Source organism: Chiloscyllium plagiosum, chromosome 14 (genome assembly GCF_004010195.1).
Source record: "Chiloscyllium plagiosum isolate BGI_BamShark_2017 chromosome 14, ASM401019v2, whole genome shotgun sequence".
Lineage (NCBI taxonomy): Eukaryota > Metazoa > Chordata > Chondrichthyes > Orectolobiformes > Hemiscylliidae > Chiloscyllium > Chiloscyllium plagiosum.
This window is the reverse complement of record NC_057723.1, coordinates 34,242,442-34,266,393: the sequence shown is the minus strand read 5'-3', so window position 1 is coordinate 34,266,393 and position 23,952 is coordinate 34,242,442. Positions and strand designations below refer to the sequence as shown.

The following is a 23,952-nucleotide window of genomic DNA, read 5'->3' as shown; positions in this document are numbered from 1 at the left end:
GAAAGCAGGAATTTTCAGGTATGCTTCGCCTGAGGCCCACTGAGATGTTACCTAGTAGGGTAACGAAATGTCTGAAAATGAACCTTCCTGCTCAGCGAGCAGACCTACATCCAAGGAAGCATATGTCAAGTATAGACAGGATAGATCGAGTCAATCCTGAGAAGAGTATAAAGGAAGTAGGAGTATACTTAAGAGGGAAATCAGGAGGACAAAAATGGGACATGAGATAGCTTTGGTAAATAGAGTTAAGGAAAATCCAAAATGTTTTTACAAATTCATTAAGGACAAAAGGGTAACCAGGGAGAGAATAGGGCCCCTCAAATGTCAGCAAGGAGGCCTTTGTGTGGAGCTGCAGGAGATGGGGGAGATACTAAATGAGTATTTTGCATCAGTGTTTACGGTGGAAAAGGACATGGAAGATATAGAATGTAGGGAAACAGATAGTGATATCTTGAAAAATGTCCATAGGAGGAAGTGTTGGGTGTCTTGAAACGCAAAAAGTGGATAAATTCCCAGGACCTGATCAGATGTACCCTGGAACTCTGTGGGGAGCGAGGGAAATGATTGCTGGGCCTCTTACTGAGATACTTGTATCATCGATAGTCACAGGTGAGGTGCCAGAAGACTGGAGGCTAACGTGGTGCCACTGTTTAAGTAAACTGGTAAAGACAAGCTAGGGAACTACAGACCAGTGAGCCTGACATTGGTGGTGGGCAGGTTGTTGGAAGCAATCCTGAGGGACAGAATATACATGTATTTGGAAAGGCAAGGACTGATTAGGGATCATCAACATAGCTTTGTACTTGGGAAATCATGTCTCACAAATGTGATTGAGTTTTTTGAACGTAACAAAGAGAATTGATGAGGGCAGAGTGGTAGATGTGATCTATATGGACTTCAATAATGCATTTGACAAGGTTCCCCATGGGAGACTGGTTAGCAAGGTTAGGTCTCATGGCACGCAAGGAGAACTAGCTATTTGGATACAGAACTGGCTCAAAGGTAGAAGACAGAGGATGGTGGTGAGGGTTGTTTTTTCAGTCTGGAGGCCTGTGACCAGTGGAGTGCCACAAGGATTGGTGCTGGGCCCACTACTTTTCATCATTTACATAAATGATTTAGATGTGAGCATAAGAGGTATAGTTAGTAAGTTTGCAGATGACACCAAAATTGGAGGTGTGGTGGACAGCAAAGAAGGTTACCTCAGATTACAACGGGATCTTGATCAGAGGGGCCAATGGGCTGAGAAGTGACAGGTGGAGTTTAATTTAGATAAATGCAAGGTGTTGCATTTTGGGAAAGCAAATCTTAGCAGGACTTACACACTTAATGGTAAGGTCCTAGGGAGTGTTGCTGAACAAAGAGACCTTGGAGTGCAGGTTCATAGCAGTACAGGAGTTGGGAGGTCATGTTGCGGTTGTACAGGACATTGGTTAGGTCACTGTTGGAATATTGCTTGCAATTCTGGTCTCCTTTCTATCGGAAAGATCTTGTGAAACTTGAAAGGGTTCAGAAAAGATTTACAAGGATGTTGCTAGGGTTGGAAGATTTGAGCTACAGGGAGAGGTTCAATAGGCTAGGGCTGTTTTCCCTGAGTGTCGGAGGCTGAGGGGCGACCTTATCGAGGTTTATAAAATCATGAGGGGCATGGATAGGATAAATAGACAAAGTCTTTTCCCTGGGATGGGGGAAGTCCAGAGCTAGAGGGCATATGGTTTAGGGTGAGAGGGGAAAGATATAAAAGAGACCTAAGGGGCAACTTTTTCACAGAGGGTGGTTTGTGTATGGAATGAGTTGCCAGAGGAAGTGGTGGAGGCTGATACAATTGCAACACTTAAAAGGCATCTGGATTGGTATATGAATAGGGAGGGTTTGGAGGGATATGGGCCAGGTGCTGGCAGATGGGACTAGATTGGGTTGGGATTTCTGGTCAGCATGGACAAGTCTGTTTCCATGCTGTATATCTCTTGTGCACTTATACGGTGCCTAACTCGGTGATGATCTAATATAAGAATAGAAGGAAATCAATTAGGTATCATGAAAAATGTTATCAATTATGTCCTAAATACTTATAAATATGTAAATCATAGAGTTAAGTGTAAATAAATTGCTACACTTATTTAATTTTCCAATGGGCAAAAATATTGTATATTCTGACCATAGCGAAGCCAAGGAAGTGTTTGTTGGGCTCTATATTGAGATATTTGAATCATTGATAGTTGCAAGTGAATTGTTGGAAGACTGGTAGTTGGTTATCGTGGTGCCACTATTTAAGAAAGGTGATAAGGAAAAGCCAGGGAACGATAGACTAGTGAGCCTGACACCTGTGGTGGCAAGTTGTTGGGGGGGAAACCTGAGGGTCAGGAATTACATATACCTGGATAGGCAAGGACTGATTAGGGATAGTCAACATGGCTTTGTGTGTGGGAAACTTGATTGAGTTTTATGAAGAAGTAACAAAGAGGACTGATGATGGCAGAGGGGTGGACATAATCTATAGGGACTTCAGTAAGGCATTCAACAAGGTTCCTCATGGTAGACTGGCTAGCAATGATAGATTACATGGAATGCAGGCAAAACTAGCCATTTGGATACAGAACTGGCTCAAAGGTAGAAGACAGAAGGTGGTGGAGGGTTGCTTTTCAGACTGGAGGTCTATGACCCAGTGATGTGTCACAAGGATTGGTGCTGGGTCCACTGCTTTTCATCATTTATATAAATGATTTGGATGTGAACATAGGACGTATAGTTAGTAAGTTTGCAGATGTCACCAAAATTGGAGATGTAGTGGACAGCAAAGAAGGTTACTTCAGAGTACAATGGGATCTTGATCAGATGGGCCAGTGGGAAATGGAGTGGCAAATGTAGTTTAATTTAGATAAATGTGAAATGCTGCATTTTGGAAAAGCAAATCAGGGCAGGACTTATACACTTAATGGTAAGGTCCTGGGGTGTGTTGTTGAACAAAGAGACTTTGGAGTGCAGGTTCATAGTTCCTTGAAAGTGGAGTCACAGGTAGATAGGATTGTGAAGATGGCATTTCGTACGCTTTTCTTTACTGGACAGAGCATTGCGTAATGAAGTTGGGAGGTCATGTTGCAGCTGTACAGGACATTGTTTCGACCACTTTTGGAATATTGTGAGCAATTCTGGTCTCCCTTTTATAGGAAGGATGGTATGAAACGTGAAAGGACTCAGAAAAGATTTACAAGGATGTTGCCAAGGTTGGAATGTTTGAGCTATAGGGAGAGGTTTAATAGGCTGAGGCTGTTTTCCCTGGAGCGTCTGAGGCTGGGAGGTGACTTTAAAGAGGTTTATAAAAGCATGAGGGGCATGGATAGGGTAAATAGACAAGGTTTTGTTCCCCTGGGGTGGAGGAGTCCAGAACTAGAGGGCCTAGGTTTAGGGTGAGAGGGGAAAGCTATCAAAGGGACATAAGGGGCAACATTTTCACGCTAAGGAATAAACTGCCAGAGGAAGTGGTGGAGGCTGGTAAAGTTACAACATTTAAAAGGCATCTGGATGGGCATATGAATAGGAAGGCTTTATAGGAATATAGGCCAAGTGCTGGCAAATGGCACTAGATTAATTTAGGATATCTGGTTGGCATGGACAAGTTGGACCAAAGCGTCGGTTTCCATGCTGTACATCTCTATGACTCTATCTCACAGAATGGCAGAGCAGACTTAATGGGCTGAATGGCCGACTTCGTCTGCTATGTTTTATGGTCGTATGGTCCATATGGAAAATCTTCTTTAAAAAGTTAATTACCAGGATGTAGGTCTGCTCGCTGAGCTGGAAGGTTCATTTTCAGACATTTCGTCACCACACTAGTTAACATCTTCAGTGAGCCTCCAGATTACTTATCCAGAATTAATTATCAATTTAAATTCAAAAGTGAGGAAAAGTGCTGATAAAACAGTCTTTGTTCACTCCCAACACCGCTCCCCCACCCAACCCCCCCCCGGCCCCACAGCACCTTCCCTGCAACCACTGAAGGTGTAACACTTATCCTTTTACTTCTCCCTTCCTCAGAATCCAAGGGTGCAAGCACACTGTCCAGGTGAAGCAGCACTTCACTCAATCTTGTCTACTGTATTGGCTGCTCACAATGTGGTTTCCTCTACACTGGGGAAACAAAGTGTAGACTGGAACACTGTTTTGCAGAATAACTCCATTCTATCTGCAAAAAAGACCTGAGCTTCCAGTTGCCCGCCACTTGAACACATTGTCCTGTTCCCTGGCCAACATCTTTGTTTCAGGCTTGCTTCAGTGCTCCAGCGAAGCTCAGTGCAAGCTGGAAGAGCAGCACCTCATTTTCCACTTGGAACTCAATAAACTTCTGGATTCAACATTGAGCTCAACAATTTTAGGTCTCAAGGCACTTTCTCTAATGTCCTTACCCAAATCCCCATACACCAGGCCATGTTGACACATTGTCTCTTATGTCGAGAGTGTAGTGCTGGAAAAGCACAGCAGGTCAGGCAGCATCCGTGGAGCAGTAGAATTGACGTTTTGGGTATAAGCCCTCCATCAGATTCCTGATGAAGGACTTATGCCTGAAACATCGATTCTTGTGCTCCTCAGATGCTGCCTGACCTGCTGTGCTTTTCCAGCAACACACTCTCAACTCTGATCTCCAGCATCTACAGTCCTCATTTTCTCCATACTGTCTCTTATTCCACACAACCCATTGTTAGCCATGAACAGTCACCATTAATAGCTATTCACCTTCCTCGCTGGATTGTTATCCACTCCCTTATCTGTCCAACTATTTTTCCCTCTCTTTTGGTCTCTATCCCTCTCTCTCATTTTACTCCTTAAACTGTTCCCCCAGCCTATTTTCTGAATGTAAACTGAAATTTTCTGAGCTACCATCAGTTCTGAGGAAGGTTCATTTGACCCAAAACACTAATTGATTTCTCTCCACTGGTGCTGCTAGACCTGCTGAGCTTTTCCAGCAATTTCTGTTTTTGTTTCTGATTTACAGCATTCATAGTTCTTTTGGGGGTTTTTATGTTACAAAAAATGTCTACTTCAGTTCACAGATATTATTTTTATAATTAATACAGGAATTGTAAATTGGGACAATTAGTTATTCAAGGCTCTTTTGGTGTGTGTCTGATTACATATTCAGAATATTTGCATGTAAATTCTCAAAAATGACATTTGAAGAAAACTAATTTTCAACATGAATGATTCTGCACCAAAAATGTACTTGTAGGAAAATAAATAACTATTAGCTTGGATCTTTGGAGCACAATGTTTTACCACACAAAAACAAAATAAATAATATGCAAAAGGAAATCTGTGTTTTTGCATTAAATTTAACCTTATGCTTTTTTTTTTAATTTCCTGTCAATTATATAACCCAGGAAACAAATCAGAAAAATGCAAACTAGTCAGCACACCAAGTGCAATAGATATCTAAATGAGATAGGCACAAACTAAACACATTACAAACAAATAAAAGGGTTAATCCAAGCTCTGGGTTCAATGGAAAGCATGAGAAGATAAAGCAAAATAACGTGTGAAAAACAATATGCAGTGTCATGAACAGTTTATTGGCTCCAACACTGCAGTAAATAGCCACAATGATTGTATGAAACTTGTATGAAATACTGTCTTTTGGAGGTTTAATTTCTGAAGAGAGATGTCCTTTTTATCATTTGCTGCAAGTAAATTGATGTTTACCTCTACCGCAAGGGATTCTCTGTCACTGGATGTGAGATAATATCTACATTTCACAGCTACAATGTGTAGCTATTCCAGGTTATCATAGGAAGATTTTTGATACAAGTCAAACACCTGCAACTTTTTCAGGAATGGCTAGTGAAAATTGCACTTTCCAAAATCTGAGCAGAGCAATTTTACAGTGACGTCCATTGATTTTTTTATCATTCATCACAATGGACATATAAGAACATTTGAAGCATCTGGATCTCTATTGCTGATAGTTGTTAAAGGTCATCGCAGATTACTATTAATATTACTTTGATACCCAAGGGATATATACCGTATCTAAAATGTCAAGTTTTGTGATGCTTGCACTAAGCCGTCGAACCTGAAAGGAAAAATTGACAGCATGAGGAATTTCTGCACTGTATGAAATCTGCTGGATTTTTTTCACCAAAAAAAACCCCTATTTTCGTAAATAACCTCGATTGGAGAGGTGACAGACTTGGCAATTTCAGAAAAGTTTAGTGAATGAATGATAGATTAGAAACGTTTTCATGGTAAGTCAATTTTGATTGTGATTTATGAACTGCCAGAGCTGGATGAATTCTGGACAGCTTACAGGTGAGATGAATTCTGATGGACAGGTTGTGATCTGGGCAACAGAATGCAAGAAATCAGATGGTGAGCTTCTGTGCTATTGAAGCTACACTCATCCAGGCATGTGGAATGTATTCCATTACACTTATTGACTTGGGCCTTGTCAATACTGGACAAGTTTTTGAGTCAAGAGATGAATTGCACAACAGAATTCCCAGCCTCCACATCTCCTTTACAACAAGAGAATTTATGTAGCCAGTCCAGTTAAAGTTTTGTTCAGTGATGATCTCCTGAATGTTGAACATGGTAATGTCATTAAATGCCAAAGGAAGGTGGTTAGATTCTCTCTTTTATTGGTTATTGCATGACACTTGTGTGCCACTCTTCAACTCTAACCTGAATGTTGCTATCTGCAGAATGTCAATATCCTTCAGCATCTGAGAAATTGGCAATGGTACTGTGCACGCAATGAACATTAATTTCAGAACTGATGATAGGAGAAAAATCATTACTGATACAGCTGAAAGTGGTTCATCTTGGAGACCAGCCTGAGGAACTTCTGCAGTTCTTGGATCAGAATGATTGGCCTTCAACAACAACCATCATCCTTTTATGATAGGTATGATTCCAGTCAGAGAAGAGATTCCCAAAAATCCAATAACTTCAATTTTGAGGGTTCCTTGATGTCATACTTGATTAAATGCTGTCTTGATGTCAGATGCACTCAGTCTGATCTCTTCTCTTGAGTTTAACACATTTGTCCATGTCTGGACCTAGGTTGTTATAAGATGTGGTGCTGTGTGTCCCGAGCAAAACTTCAGTGAAATAGGTTATTCAGATGGATTGGATTTGCTATGTTTTTTGAAGACAGAAATTATCCGAGTCATTTTCCATATTGTTGGGAAAATAATACTGTTGGAGCAGTGCTGAAACAACTATTTCTGGAGCATGCCATCAAGTACTCTGGTTTGGACTTTGGAAAGAGCCTTTTTAGTAGCCAGGGTTTTCAGCCTCTTATTATTACGCGCAGTGACTTCTATTGACATCTCTAATTTGGAGGGCCTTGGAGTTGATGAGATGAATCATCCATTTGATATTTCTGGCTGGAAATCATTTCTTCAAGTTTTTGTTTAGCACATATGTACTGGGCTCCCCACCATTAAGGACGGAGATGTTTGTGAAGTGTTCTCCAATCTGTCATCTAACTATTCACTGCTATTCATGATTGGATGTAGAATGTTCATGGATCTGTACATACTATTCTCCTGAACATCTCTCCCCTGGACACTACTGGATCCAAATGCCAACATATAATCTTGATGCTCCACAAAATCCTTTCTTTTTTATAAGAGCACCGTCTTTGAGATCAGAATTCTTAGGATCTTTAGTCAAGGCATGTCTTCTGTTCAAAATAGAAATTGCTGGAAAAGCTTAGCAGGTCTGGCAGCATCTGTGAAGAGAATTCAGAGTTAACATTCGAGTGACCCTTCCTCAGAACTGAGCTTTTCCAACATTTTCTATTTTTAATCTGATTTACAGCATCCACAGTTCTTTCAGTTTTTATTTCTTATCTTATGAACATCTGATCAGCAAAATCTTAATTTTCATATTCTAACTTGCTCCCTGTAGCAAATACAGTGCACTCTCCTCTGGTTTATGGCCAAGTTACTCTGGAGAGTAAATGTGTCTGAGGGTTGAGATAGGAAGACTGGAACAAATAACAATGCATATTATGAAGCATTGGTAGATAGTTCATAGACATCAGTGCTGTCCTGGCCAGCCTCCCAACTTCCTCCCTCCATAGAGTGGCATGGTGGCTCAGTGGTTAGCACTGCTGTCTCCTAGCACCAGCAACCAGTGTTTAATTCCATCCTTGAGCAATTGGCTGTGTGAGTTTGCATAATCTCCTTGTGTCTGCATGGGTTTCCTCTGGGTGTTCTGGTTTCTTCCCACACTCCAAAGATGTGCAAGTTAGGTGGATTGGTAATGCCAAATTGCCCATAGTGTCCTGGGATTTGCAGGCTAATAGATTAGCCATGGGAAATGCAGGGTTACAGGGACAGGGTGGGATGCTCTTTGAAGGGTCAGTGTGGACTGAATGGACCGAATGGCTGGTTTCCACACTGTAGGGATTCTATGATTTATTCTATTCTGGATTAGTGGTACTGAAAGAGTACAGCAGTTCAGGCAGTATCCGAGGAACAGTAACATCGACGTTTTGGGCAAAAGCCCTTCATCAGGATGATTTATTCTACGTTACTCTTGTGCTCATGCAAACCTCTGTTGTCTATATCCTAACCCCCATAATCACTGTGCTTAACTGTTCTTCTCTGGCTCAAAAGCACCTGATTTCTTTTTTCAAAGCATTCATAGCCTCAATTCCAAATTTTTATGACTTCCCTCAGCCACTCAAAGCCTTCTCAATTTCTGCCGTTCACCATTTATGTTTTTTTTGTTCATTCCTGTTCTTAATCATTCCATTAATGGTCATGATCTCTGCTATTTTGGCCTGAATCTCTGGAATTTCTTCCTTATTAGTCTCAGTTTTCATTTTTCTTTTACAAAAATATTCCTTAAAATAACCTGAGCAATATTCTGGACATGTTTCCTGTATTTTCTTTCAATATCTGGATGTCAATAATGTTTTAGTGTTCTTTTTAAGGGAACTTTTTACTACTTCACTCAGTTGCAATTATCTAACACAATTTTCTGGGAATGGTGTCAAGAAGGCTTGAAGGAGATGATCTTAGAAAGGGCATAAGGTGATAAAGTAAGGCTCATCCTGAGTACTATTTCAAAACAAACACTGGAATGAAATTTCCTCCTCCCTTTGGCTGAAAAGTTCCTAGTAGTCACAATGCAAATTCCATCCATCAAGAAGAACAACACAACAATAAATTTAAGTTCAGAATGCAGTAAATTGTAAACATGACCTTCCTTTGACCTCAAAAAACCTTCAATTCTAGCAACGGGAGGGACTACAGAGAACCCCCTGCAATGCCTGCAGAAATTCATCACTATTCCTGGCTGATGCATTCACTGGAATGCAAGCTATGACCGTTAGCAACAGATCTACTATGGCCCTAATACATGTGCAAGGCTAGGTCATTGCACCAACTTTCTTCTCCATCATCATTGCTCAACTACATGTCCATGAAGCTTTCTGCTGGAGTAGTGCTTCCCTACAGTACATGTAGCAAACTGTCCAACCTATATCGTCTCCTTTCCAGAATGAATATCTCCCCAATATTTGTTGTTCAGCTGCAGAATGCAGATAGTACTTGCGTACATGCAAAATCAGAGCCTAGTTCCAAGTTGTTTGTGTACTTTCATTAGCATTTGAGGGAAAATTTCTGAAGATCTCTCTTGGAGGGTAAGCATGGACGGTGAAATTCAACATTGCTAGAAATGTGCCAGCACAGTCTTTGGCTGTCTATGCAGCAGTGTATTTTGAAGAAGACCACCTCAATCCTGGCATCAAGCTCATGGTCTACAAGGTAGCAATCTTCCAGGCCTTTTCTTTCTGGTCCACGTTTCAATGCATAATTGACATTTCAAAATCCCTAGCTGGACCCAGAACCAGAAGGGGTGAAGAGGTGGGCTACCTTGTGGCTGGATGGTGGGAGGGACGGGTCATTTGCTGGGTTGCCAAGGGTGTCTGTGTTATCTGCACTGTTTTATTGTTCGGTAGATTGTACTATTTTTGTATGAGTTTGTGATACTGTTTCCTTTTTGGTAAAATATGATTGGATTTAGTGTTCATCCTTACTTCCCTGTGAACTGTTTGTATGGTGGGGTTTGGGGATCTGGTTTTGCCACCCCTTTCCCCTGTAAACTGCTGTTCCTTGTAAACTGCTGTTCATTGTAAACTGCTGTTCATTGTTAAGTGTTTGTATTTTGTACAGTTTGATAAAAGAAAAGAAAAATAACTCCCTAGAGAAACACCAGTGACTCCACAAACTCCTGCGGATCCAGCAGCAACAGAGACACTCGAATATCTGTGTCCTCTCTGGGCCAACGTTCCAGCATTGAGGCAGTGAGTCCTGACTGGATGAGCCACATTATCTAAATGCCTGGCATCAAACTCCCAAAGTGAGCTCCTTCCCCACTCCTGGCAGTCTTTGCAGATCCAGTCACTTCAGAATCTATAACACCAGAGTGAAAGGAAATCGTTTTCGACCTGGAGGTACTGTCCTAAAGAAACCATTGGCTCAAGGTTAACGATTGATAGCAGGAAGTCCTTCTGCATACCGAGCGATCAACAGTTAGAATGATTCGGAGATGCCGGTGTTGGACTGGGGTGTACAAAGTTAAAAATCACACAACACCAGGTTATAGTCCAACAGGTTTAATTGGAAGCACACAAGCTTTCGGAGCGTCAATTAAACCTGTTGGACTATAACCTGGTGTTGTGTGGTTTTTAACAGTTAGAATGGTCTCCCAAACAGGACAGCATAGAGGCATACCCCTGTAATGAAATAAAACAAGATGCAACCATGTAATGGTTATATCGGATACAGACTTAGGAGATAAAATCAATCTTCCTTCACCCTCCTCTGATCTTGTAAATTTCAGGAAGCAATGGTTCGAATTCTATTGGTGCAAGTGAACCACCTGTCGGTCGCTTGAACAACTACATTAACGATGAAGTTTTGTGAAGAATAAAAATGAAGTCGACAAACAAAATTAAAGTGCCTACTCCGTAATATGAAGACGTCTAAGTTCAATTATTCTAGCAGCATTTTTGTACCCGGATATAATTGCAGCATCAGCATAAAATATAAATATACTTGATTATACATACATATCGCTTCCTTGCTTTAGTCTGTAAACACTAAGATTTGGCGTTTTTTTTTAAATCTATAGGCGGACGGATTGAAATATATCCGAGCCACAATATGGCACAACGGCTTCTGTAAAAGAGCAGCTCCTCTCCAGTATCTGGACTCCTATCTCAAGGTAGGTTTGGCGACAGTACCTCAAAGCAACAGAACAAGTCCTCAGTTATTCCAATATATTTTCAGTGATTATTGTCTGAAACTGATTTGAAATTATAAAAAATGAGTTAAATTGCGTCATCGCTGTATGACCGAGATGTAAATTATGCTTACAACACCGCAACCAATTGACTTATTTACTATATTCCAAAATCATTATTGCCTTGGGTTCGCAATTGTTAAATGCAAAGACTGGAACGAATTGTTTATAGCAGGACACTGTGGACATTGAACTTCGCATGTAAAATACCTGCGTTTATTGACAACGTTAACACTTTCCCTCCCTGTATATATATATATATATATATATATTCAGAATGAATACGGTCGTACCCTCCCGGCGTTTGAATTCAAGTCTGAAGCTAAAGCCTATGGGTCTTAAGTTGACAAATAGCAATTTGAACACGTTGCCTTCGCCTGGGACTCAGTGATACTCCGGGTTCGACAGTCACAACCCACTCGGAGGAGCGATTGAAACCGCGTGAGGGTGTTTTCCTGAACGATACAGTTACAAAAATACCAAAGTTATACCTTTGAATTTAAATTGTTCAAATATAGATATTCAATAATTATAATGACACGAAATATGTCGAGCTGAAAGGAAATTAGACGAATACTTTGGTGACTGGATGTTCTGAGTTTAGAAATCTCCCCCATCGGGATAATGGTACCAGCCAGCGGAAGTCCCTGGTTCAGTAGCTGCGAGGAGCTGCAGGGAGAAAGTTGGATACATTCTTACTGATAGCAAAGTCTCTTGTTCAACCAGACACTGGGAGATGAGGCGGAGGCAAAAGAGACTTCTTCAGGTGGCCGGCTTAATCCTCCTAACCATAGTTTTCCTCCCGAACGTCGGGCTGTGGTCCCTGTACAGGGAGAAGCAGTTAGAGAGCCCAGCTGAAGTGGTGCAGGTATGAAATCACACATTCCCAGCTGAGTTCTAATACCTGGGACCAGCTGTGGTGCAAGTATTATTCATCAGGGTCGTGCACTTATTTACCTTTATGATATGAACTCAAACTTGTATGATTTCATACCTGTTGTGGTGCCTAAAAATGTGTTGATGTATCAGTTGCTTATAAAATATAGAGAGGGAGATTTAAAATGTTGATTTTAGGTTGTTTACGTTTTTTGAGAGCTGCTGTTTAGGGTATGGGTCACGGACATACAATTAAGGAACTTCTAAAATTCCCGATATTCTGTTCCTGTGTATAGAACCTAGAGGAGGAGCTTTGTCAGCTTCCTTACTTCCTTGATATTCGATGCTATATTTACACAGCGGTTCTTATCTGAGCCCATTCGCTGCAGTGTGGATCCAGTTAGAGAATAGAGTTTAGATCAGAGTGGTGCTGGAAAATCCAGTTAGCCAGACGCCTGTTCAAATAACCGGGCCGATTGTTCTGTATAGGCATGTTTTCTCCCCCTGTATGCAATTGTTAAATGTTAAGATGGTGTGCGTAACAGTTCTAACCATTTCGACGATTAAATAAATATACGTTTATTCGAAGACGTGGAGGAGTGCATGCTAAGGAGCTTGGAGACACTTTAAACCTCACTAGGCAGTTCACTGGAGTAATAATTAATGACCATGTCAAATTGAAGTAGTGAGAAACTAGCCCTTTTAAGAATCTCGTTTTGCATCTGTGGAATTAAATTGCATCCTACAGACGTGAAAGTGGCACTGTAAGTATTATCAGAATTAACTACTCCTGAAATAGCTTTTCGTTCTTCAATAAACAGAGCGATTTTAGATTAATATTGTGTATTTTCTGCTGACTGCCATCACAAGGTACTACCGATTAGTTTGTTTTTGCAATAATTTGAAAAGAAAATGCCCCTTCGTTCTTCTGATAACTGTTTCACACTTCTGATGGACAGTCCGATGATGAATGAAACCCAAACTATTTATCTGGAAAGTTTGTGCTGCAAAAGACTTGGACACAGTATCTTATGATCTTGTGCTGGTCAACTTTCTTCACAGCCAGTTTAACACTTTTAGAAATGTTACAAAACCATTAGGTTACTTTGAATTCAATTTGATTGCTCTTCAGAAAAAAAGAATGTAAATCTATCCAAAGTTGATTTTACTTTAAGTAATGTTATCGTCTAACAATGCACTGTGCAGTTCACAGAATTGTTAAGGTGCAGCATGAGGCCATTCAGCCCATCATGTCGGTGTTGCTTTCTTATAATTTTAACATTATGCCAACCACCTGCCTTTTCTCTCCACCCTGTGCATTATTTCTATCTAAATAATTATCAAATGCTCCCAAATGTCTTAATTAAACCTGCCACCACTATGCGCCAGACGGTGCATTCCATACCTAATTTCCTGCTGTATGGAAAACACTTTTTCTCCCCTTGTGTGCTTCTTTTGCAACACACTTCAAAACTGGGCCCTCTGTTCTCAATTCAGTCATGAGTGTGAACTGTTCCTTCCTGTCTACTCTGTCCAGACTTCTTGGATATTGAAAACTTCAATTAAATCTGTTCTCCAAGGAAAACAGTCTCAACTTCTCCAAACTTCTCTAACTGAATGAGCTGTTCTTGCAAAACTCTTCTGCATTCTGTCCGATATGTTCACATCCTTTCTGTAGTGTGGCATCCAGAACCATAAGAGGTCCAACCAGTGACTTGTATAAATTAATCATTACTTCCTTATGACATTAAAAAATTTTCTCCCAATCATTTAGGACTGAGGAAAATTTTCTTCACTAGAGAACTGTGAATCTTTGGTATTCTCTACACTTGTCAATCTGGATCCAAACTAGATGGTTAGACACAGATTAGTGTGTTGGAGACTTCAGTGGAGTGATACAAACAGCAAGTGATGTACTAGTGGGAATTTGTTTCGAGTGGGAATTCAACTGGTATGTCCTTTTCAAGTCCAATTTTAGAGTAAAGTCAGGTTCGGGCATAACTTTTTAAGTAAAATAATCAAATTATAGTAGGCAGCTGCCTGATGTGGCAATTAAGAGTTCAAGCATTTTGAATTCCTTTTATTTAAAAGAAGTGTTGCTCACTGTGGCTAAGAAATAAACTAAGACTGAGCAGATCTGTATAAGAAAGAGGTTTTGTTGCCTCGTGTGGTCAGTACGGAACATTATCAATATGCAGGAGACTTGAGTGAAGTGAGATGCAAGATGAGTGAGTGTACTACAGGAAATTTGTTCAAGTGGGAATTCAGTGCAAAGGGTGATGCTTTAAGTGATGTTGAATGCAAGGAGCAGGCTCTCCAGAATGAGAGGTATGCAAGAGAAGATGAAAGGCATGCATCAAGAGTCTTACCTGCATTGATGTCACAAATCACAGCATGACACAAGTGCAGGGAAAGATGCTGATTTGAGAATATGACTGGTGAATGGTTCTAGTCTTTAAAGTAAATGTAAGATCTTCAATTTGTGTTTAGGTGTCCAGCATTTTTTTTTGCTATTTTAAAATTGTTGTTTAATTGATACTGGTGATTTAAATAATAAAGATTAAATATCATGCATGGTGGCTCAGTGGTTAGCACTGCTGCCTCATAGTGCCAAGGACCCAGGTTCGATTCCAGCTACTGTGTCTGTGTGGAGTTTGCACATTCTCCCTGTGTCTGCGTGGGTTTCCTCTGGGTGCTCCGGTTTACTCCCACAATCCAAAGATATGCAGGTCAGGTGAATTGGCCATGCTAAATTGCCCATAGTCTTACGCGATTAGTCAGATGGGGTCTGGGTGGGTTACTCTTCGGAGGGTCAGTGTGGACTTGTTGGGCCGAAGGACCTGTTTCCACACTGTAGGGAATCTAATCTAATCATTATATTCCCTGATATTTTACATTTCAGAGTAATTAATTTATAAATTAAATCAAATACAATAGTGATGGCAGGATAGGTGATGTGTTACTGTTGCATTATATGGAAACTGCTGGACGTCAATGTGATCCAGAGTGACTACATCTGCGATAAGTGTTTGCAGCTCAAGAAACCCCAAATCAGCGTTGAGGAGTAGCAGACATCGCATACATCAGAAAGGGGCACACTACCTTGTTCCGAAGGACTCCAGAGCTGGTTCTGCTCAGAATAGGTAATTCAAAATTGGTCTGTGATTGGGAACAGAAGAGTGTGACTACAGTTGAGGTGGGTATGGGAAGCTAGAGGGTTGCAATTGGGGAGCCTTGCAAGTTGTATGCTCACAAATGGGCAGTGCAGAGAAGGTGAACAAGTTGACCACAGAACTTTGGTACAGAGATGTACAAATGGAAGTAGAAAACATCAGTGTAGTAGTGGTAGAGAATAGGATAATTAGGGGATAGATACTGTTTTCTACAGCCATGAGTGGGAGTCTCAAAGGCTATATTGTCTGCCCTATGCCAAGAGCTAAGGACATCTCTGGGCTAGGGAAAGAACTGGAGAGGAGGGATCCGGTTGTCATCAACCACATTCATACCAATGGCATGAATAGGACTGGAAAGGAGATTCTCCTGAAAGATTTTGAGCAGTTAGAAGGGTAAATTAGACAACAGAACCTCCAGTATAATAACTTCTAAATTACTGCTGTGGGCAAACTAGCAAAGGGTAGATAAAGTTGATGATTGATGAGGGTGAAATGAACAAACAACAAAGATTACAACACAAGAGCAAGCCCTTCGGCCTTCCATGCCTGCGCCGATCCAGATCCTTAAACCTGTTGCTTATTTTCTGCCAACTCTTGTACTCAATAACCTGTCCAATGAAGGAAAGTGTGCCCTATGCCTTTTTGACCACTCTATCGACCTGCGTTGCCACCTTCAGGGTACAGTGGACCTGAACACCCAGCTCTCTCTGTACATCAATTTCCTAAGGGCTTTTCCATTTACTGTAGATCCCTCTTGAATCAGATCTTCCAAAATGCATCACCTCGCATTTGTTGGGATTGAACTCCATCTGTCATTTTTCTGCCTAACCCTCCAATCTATCTACACTCTGCTGCATTTTCTGACAGCCCCCTTCACTATCTGCTACTCCACCAATCTGAGTTTCAGGTTGTGAGGTATTGGCACCAGTGCTGGGGCAGAAGTGAGCAATTCTGGTGGGAGTTCAGGCTTCACTTAAATCATGCTGGGACTAGTGTCCTGACGTTGAATAAGTAGGGATTTAGAGAGGGCTTTAAAGTAACCAGTGGGTACAATTTGAAGATTGTCAGCAAGAGCAGTAGGAGTCAGATGGTAAACATCTTTATTCAGATTTGTTCGGATTTGGAATATGCTGCCTGAGAGAGTGGTGGAGGCAGGTTTCAAAAAAGAGCTGGATATGTATTTGAAAGTGATGAATTTAGAAAGCTGTGGAGCTCGGGCTGGAGAGTGGGACTGGTTGGGTAGCTCTTTTGATACTGAGCTGAAACTGTGTTGCTGGAAAAGCGCAGCAGGTCAGGCAGCATCCAGGGAACAGGAGAATCGACGTTTCGGGCATAAGCCCTTCTTCAGGAAGGGCTTATGCCCGAAACGTCGATTCTCCTGTTCCCTGGATGCTGCCTGACCTGCTGCGCTTTTCCAGCAACACATTTTCAGCTCTGATCTCCAGCATCTGCAGACCTCACTTTCTAGCTCTTTTGGTAGCCAGTATAAACACAATGGAATGGATGGCTTTCTCCTGTACTGTAAAATTCTGTGATTCTAGGGTTAGGGAGGATTTGGAGAGGGTAAGTGTAGGCTCATAAAGCAAAAGAATATGGTAGAATTACAAGGTGGCTATTTGTGTACGATACTTAGTAATACAGGAAGTGACAAGAGTGTACAAATATATAAAAACAGCAATAAATAGTTACAAAGGGGGAAGATGGTAAAAAGGAGAAATTAATGGCCCATTATCTGAGTGCATGTAGTATTCAGAACAAAATTAATTAATGGCATAGGTTAATGAGTTCGATGTTATAGTCATTAGGGAGACATGGTTAAAAGGAGATCAAAGCTGGAAACTAAATATTCAGCAATCTGTAACTTTACAAAATGTTGGTCAAGAAGAATGGTAGGGTAGCAAGGATGGGATAGGGTATGTTTGATGGCTTGAAGTTACGTTGGATCAGAAAATGTAGAATCCATGAGGATGGAGGTAACAAATAAAAAGATGGCATTGCCTAGGGGTAGTCCAGCAATAACTATATGGTGGGACAGAGTAGAAATCAGGAGATAGTGAGGGCATTGTCTTTTTTAAAAAAAGGCTGTGTGTTAAGCCTGGTTGACTTTAATCTTATGTAGATTGAGATAGTCCGATTGTCCGGGGTAGCCATGAGGAAGAATAAACAATTTCCTGGAACTAGATGTTGTGAATCTAAACAGGAATCATACAATTTTGGATCTGATCATGTGTAATGAGGCAGCTTTAATAAGTGATGTCAGAGTAAATGTTCCCATGGGAATGACTGTAAAGTGGTAGAATTTAGCATTCCGTTTGAGTGGGAGAAACTTGGGTCAGAAACATAAACAAGAGTAATTTCAAAGTAGCAAGGACAGAGTTAACTGCAGTGGATTGGAAAAGGAGTTTAGCAGCAAAGAGAGCTCATGGATTATGTATTCCAGTGAGGAAAGAGGATTTTAGGAAGGGGATAAGCCAAACAGTGAACCAGAAAAGTTAAGGATAGCATCAAATTAAAAGAAAAGATACAATGAAGTAATGATAAGGTAATATAATGGTGGGAAGGCAGGCAATGGCAGAGGAGTTGAATGATGCTCTGCAATCTTCGCAGGAGAAGATGCGAATAGTGTCCCAAAAATACTAAATATTCAAGGGGCAAAAGAAGGAGAAGATTTAAACACAATAACTATCAACAGAGAAAATGTACCAAAAAAACTAGTTACAGTAAAGACTGATAAGTCTCCTAGACCTAATGGGATGCATCCAAGGATATGAAAAGAAGTAGCTACTGTGATGATGGTTACAGTGGTAATTTTGCAAGAATCCTTAGATTTGTGAAAAGTCCCAGAGGATTGGCAACTTGCAAATGTTATAATGTTTAAAAGACACTTCGATAAGTACACGCATAGGAAAAGTTTTTAGAGGGATATGGACCAGGAGCAGGCAGGTGGGACTAGTTTAGTTTGGGATTATGTTCGACATGGGCTGGTTAGACCGAAGGGCCAGTTTCCATGCTGTTTGAATCTATTTCATTTAAAATGGGAAGGAAATGATAAACAGGAACTGTATGATAATTAGCTTAATATCTGTCATTGGGGAAAATGTTAGAGTTTCTTACAAAAGCTGTAACAGGAGAACATTTCGAAATGCACCATATGGTCAAGCAGAGTCAGCATGGCTTCATGAAGCAGAAATGCTGCCTGAAAAACTTCTAAGAATTCTTTGGGAAGGTAGCGGGAAAGATAGGGGAAAGCAGTGGATGTAATATACTTGGATGAGTTAAGGTGTTTGGTAAGGTGCCATCTGTTAGATAACTTAACAGGATGAGAGCTCAATGTATTGGAGGTAGTATGTTAGAATAGAGGATTGACTGACTAATAAAAGACAGCGTTGGAATAGGGGATGGAATTTTCAGGATGACAACCTGTAACTAGTGGAGTGCCACAAGGAGTTTTGCTGCAACTACAATTATTTACAATATAATTAAATGGCTTGATTTGAATGAATAGTGAATGTACAATAACCAAGTTTGCCGATGGTACAAAAACAGGTGGGGAAGCAAGTGCTGAGCATGACAAAAATATCTACAGAGGCAATTTGAAAGGTTAACGTAATGGAAACTTGACAGGTGGAACATATGGTAAAATGTATGGTCTTGCACATTGGCAGGAAGAATAAAGCATCTGAATATTATTTAAATTGACAAAGACTGCAGAAAGCTGTAGAGGGATTAGGAGTCTTTGTACATAAATCATAAAAGGCTAGCATAACATCTCGGGAATAGGAAATGCAAATGGATTGTTGACCTTTATTTCAAAGGCAATAGATTATAAAAGCAGGAAACTTTCATTAAGCCTGTACAGGGCACTGGTCAGAACACAGCTGGGATACTGTGAACTTGAACCCTATCCAAGGAAACGTATACTGATATTGGAGACAGTCAGAGAAGATTGATCCTGGTAATGGAGGAACTGTCTTTGAGGAGAAGTTGAGAAGGTCAGGTCTGAACTCATTGGATTTTAGAAGAATGAATGGGAACCTTCTTGAAACATATAATATTCTTCAGTGACTTGATAAGGTAGTTTGGGAAAGGTTGTTTCCTCTTGACAAGAGTCTAGGGCCAACAAGCATAACCTCAGAATAAGCTGTTGTCTTTTTAAGTCAGTGATGAGGAGGAATTTCTCATCTGAGGCTGGCAAATCTGTGGAATTTTCTACTGCAGAGGTAGAATTGTTAACTATATTCGGGGTTGAGAAATTTTAAATTAATGAGGGAATTGAGGATTATGAGGTAAAAGCAGTAAAGTGGAGTTGAGGATGAAAAAAAAACCAGGACCTCATTGAATGGTGCACATCTGCCCTTGCGTCTTACAATCAGCTTAATCGAAGAAACAAACTTGCTAGGTAGTCTGTTTTCTACCTTGAATACAGGATCTTTTCTCTGTGAGGACCCAGCCCAATTAAATCGGATGTAAGTAATCTGTTCCAAGAAAGATTTTTTGATCCAAAACCTTTCCCATTTGTTCAATTTGCTAGGTAATCCAATACATTTTAAAGGCCGTTGAAACATTACTGCCAATCACAAGTTCCAATATTAAAAATCACACATCACGAGATTATAGTCCAACAGATTTCTTTGGAAGCACGCTAGCTTTCGGAGCACTGCTCCTTCATCAGGTGGTTGTCAACTGAAAGCTAGTGCTTCCAAAGAAACCTTTTGGACTATAACCTGGTGTTGTGTAATTTTTAACTTTGTACACCCCAATCCAACACCGGCATCTCCAAACCAGGACAAGTTCCAATGTTTTTTTGTCTGTTTGAATGCTGCAGACCCTCCCCACAGAAAATCATCAACTTGCATTGTAAAGAGGGCTGTTTCGGTTCTGTGATATCAGTAAAACTCTGAGTCCAATTTTAAGGTGAATGGAACCTTCCAGCAGGATGACCAAACTGAGATGTACTATACTTTCACTGCATTATTCAACCCAAAGAACCATTTATTACATTTCCGCAGCTTCCCTTCTAGATCATCTTGTGCTTTAAGTTGTTTCAAAAATAATTCTCATTTAAAGTTGCAAAATGCAGCTTTTACACAGACAGACTTCTACTCTCAGAATTATTTTGCTCAAAGAGGTATGATTTTCAAGATCATGTTCTTGCAGTAGGAGAGCCACTCTTAACACCTTGTTCATTGAGCTTTTCATTAAAACCTTGAGCCATTAGTCCAGCATTAGCCTTGTACATCCCATAGGAAACACTTTTGTTTTTCTGTGCATATCCATCCATGTGATAAGGCTGGTACACGCTTATGTAGTAGTCTGCAACCTTTTTCAGCTTAGCTTAATCAGTTTGTAGTCACAAGCACATCTTGATCATAGGGGCTTAAACTTGTGGTGTACCTGGCTTGTTCCATGGACCTTGCTCTTGTCAAACTTTGATATTAACTTGACCTCCTATCTCATTCTGAAATACTACTGTTACTATAATTAAAATCTCACTGTCCTGTGAGCAGAATTCCTTTCACTACGTTTCCAGGTCCACTCTTACTACAGTTTCTGGCAGGATGTTGACAGGAGATTCAGTGAAGTTAATGTTATTGAATGTTTAGGGGTGATGGTTAGATTTCCTCTTGTTGGAGATGGTCATTACCTGACACTGTGTGGAGTGAATGTCATTTGCCACTTGTCAGATCAAGGCTGAATCTCTTTCAGGCCTTGATACATTTGGACAATGATTGCTTCAGTATCAGAGGACTCACAAATGGTGCTGAACATCATGCAATCATTAGTGAACATTTCCACTTTGATTTTATGGAGGAAAGTTTATTGATGCAGCAGCTGAAGGTGGTTGGACTGAGGACCTCCTGCAGAGATGTCCTGGAAGTGAAATGACAGAGCTCCAGCTACCACAATCATCATCCTTATGACTCTAAACAGTAGAAAGCTTTCTTTGTGATTCTCTTTGACTCCAATTTTGATCCAGGGCAGTCACTTTCATTTCAGCAAATTCACCTCTGTAATTTAGCCCTTGGGACCATGTTTGAACTAAGGCTTCAAGAATTTGGAGCACAATAGCCCTGGCAGAGCCAATACTAAGCAGCAGTGAGCAGGTTGTTGCTGAGCAAGTATTGCTGGATAACTATGTTAATGATACCTTCGGTTACTTTGCTGATGATGATCCAAGAACAGACTTGAGGTGGTAATTGGTCTGGTTGGGTATGTTTTGCTTTTGCGGACAGGGCATCCCTAGGAAATCTTCCATGTTGTCAGGTTGATGCCAGGCTTGTAGCTGTAGTAGAAAGCTTGGCTAGGGATGTAGCAAGTTCTGGAACACAAGTCTTCAGGACCATCTTAGGAAGGTTGTTAGCACCCTTAGACTTTATATTATTCAGTGTCTTCAGTCTCTTTTTTTTGTTTTTGTATCATTTTGGAGTGAAGTGAATTGGCTGAAGAGTGGCATCTGTGATACTGGGGATCATGGGAGGAGGCTAAGATGGATTATCCACCAGACTTTGAGTAGAAAATTGTTGCAAATGCTTGTTTCTTGACTCTCACACTGATGTGCTGACTCCCACATCATTCAGAATGGGGATAACTGTGGAGCAGCTTCCTCCAGTGAATTGTTTAATTCGCCATCACTATCCATGACAAGACTGCAGAGCACACATCTGATTTGTTATCTGTTAAATCACTTGGCTTGATCTGTCACTTGCTCATCCTCTTTGGCATTTTCATAGTCCTGTTCTGTCGCTTCAACAAGTTGACACCTCTTCTTCAGATATGCTTGGTGCTGCTCCCAGCTTGTCCTCCTGCACTGTTCATCGAACCTTCAGTGTCATGGGGTCAAACAGGGTGAAGCTCCCTTCCTTATGACATTGTGGATATACCTATATTGAATGGATTGCAGCAGTTCAAGAAAGCAGCTCGCCACCAACTTCAAGAGCAACTAGGGATAGGCAATAAATGCTGTCCCAGCCAGTGATGACCATATCCCATGAATGAATTAAAAAAGAAGCTGGCTCCCTCTGGCATGAATGTATCTTTCGTGACTATAGGTTGTTTTCCTTGGAAGTAAACAGCTTTGTCCTATGTCTCAGTATCATTTTGTCTTTATTCAATTGGCTTTTCATCTCCCATAATTTCAATTGTGTAACATTTATGTGCACAGAGTACATGGGAACTTATCCCTTTCTATAGCTTGTTCAGATTCTCGAAGTGTGCAGTCAGTGCTAATTAACCTCACGGAATATGTCCTTATTGTTTGGTTGCCAGTCTGTAAAATTACTGTTCTCCATTGCTACCTAAACTCTTAGAGACCTTTGCACTCTTTTCTGCTCATCTCTTTTGCAACATAGTACATCCCTTGGATTAACATTTATTCCTAATGGCTTTGGGCAATGCCACATGTTCTGTGAACCTTTGGCCTGAATGAATGCTGTTCTCCCTTGATGCAGTTCATTCAAGTGCTCAGAAGAAGTGGAATATTTTCATAAAGCCCTCCCCAAGGCAGGGATTAATCACTCATTACTGAGGGAATCTTTAGATTTCTCACAAAGCCAATTAATATGGACTGTTGCGCCTAGCTAATTGTAGTGAGTTCTTTACTTGCCTCTGCCAGGGCAGGTATTAACTAACAACTCAGTTGATCTGCTGATTTTTTTGTGAAACATCTCGTCTTATCATGTGATTTCTTTCAGACTTGTCATCAGCGAAAGGGACAATCTACTCTCATGTTCACATATGGTGCATCCCTAAATTCATCATTGACAAGCTCCCCAACCCCTGCACATTGTCAGGAATTTAGTCTGGAGGGTATTCATTTCTCCACTTACCTTGTCCATTCTTATTGTAGACAGACTAAATTCATTTTCCATGTTTATGAAGTACAAGATGGAAAGTTTTTATTTATTCCATACCTTCAATTCTACTGTTAAAGCTTTGTTAAAGTATTTTTCTATGGGCTGTGATGCTGTCATATTAGCTTTCCTTGGGTTTTAAAGAAGAGTCATATGGACTTGAAAAGTTCTCTCCACAGATACTGTGTGTTAGAGCTGAAAATCCCATTGAGCCTTAAGGTTACTGAAAATGTGTTTTCCTTTGGAATATTCTTAAGATTTCTGACATCTGTTCCAAACATGTTTTCTTTTTATAAGTACAACTCTGGTTATTACTGTGTTTGACCCCTTAACACAATCCACCAATTTGAAGGCAAATGCTTAATTAGGAATTTCCGAATAGAGTTTTTCAAGTCTTTCATATTTTCTGAAATTCCATTTTTTTAAATGAATTCCATTATTTATTACTCTACAGAACTTCCATCCTGCTTTCTAAATTTAAATCTGACTTCGCCTTCTATTCATTTATTCAACCAGTTATTAAAAAAAGTAATCCATTCATATTAATAGATTATTCAACCCTTCCTCAGTACCAAATCTTGAACATCCTCGCTCTGAATATTTTACACTTGATCCTGCTTTTAGTAGGAAGTAGATTGTCAAGGCAACACCTTGCTTTTTCCTTTTGCAACAATGCATTCTGTGTACCATATCCATTTCAATTTTCCATTGATCGTTACATCCAGCTTCACAGAACAAGA

The 23,952-nt window shown here is 40.5% G+C and overlaps 1 protein-coding gene across 2 annotated transcripts in view; it reads left to right on the top strand.

Annotated features, from left to right (window-relative positions):
- Positions 1–11,694: 11,694 nt before the first annotated feature.
- The window catches only part of LOC122556612 (polypeptide N-acetylgalactosaminyltransferase 10-like), a 95,265-nt gene continuing 83,007 nt past the window's right edge, over positions 11,695–23,952 (top strand). The window contains exon 1 of one of the 2 annotated variants that reach the window (XM_043703515.1): positions 11,695–12,079. In XM_043703515.1, coding sequence (XP_043559450.1) covers positions 12,050–12,079 — 30 coding nt within the window. In that variant the 5' untranslated portion in view covers positions 11,695–12,049. Of the gene's footprint in view, positions 12,182–23,952 lie in introns of both variants that reach the window. The other variant, XM_043703513.1, reaches the window with a different exon arrangement.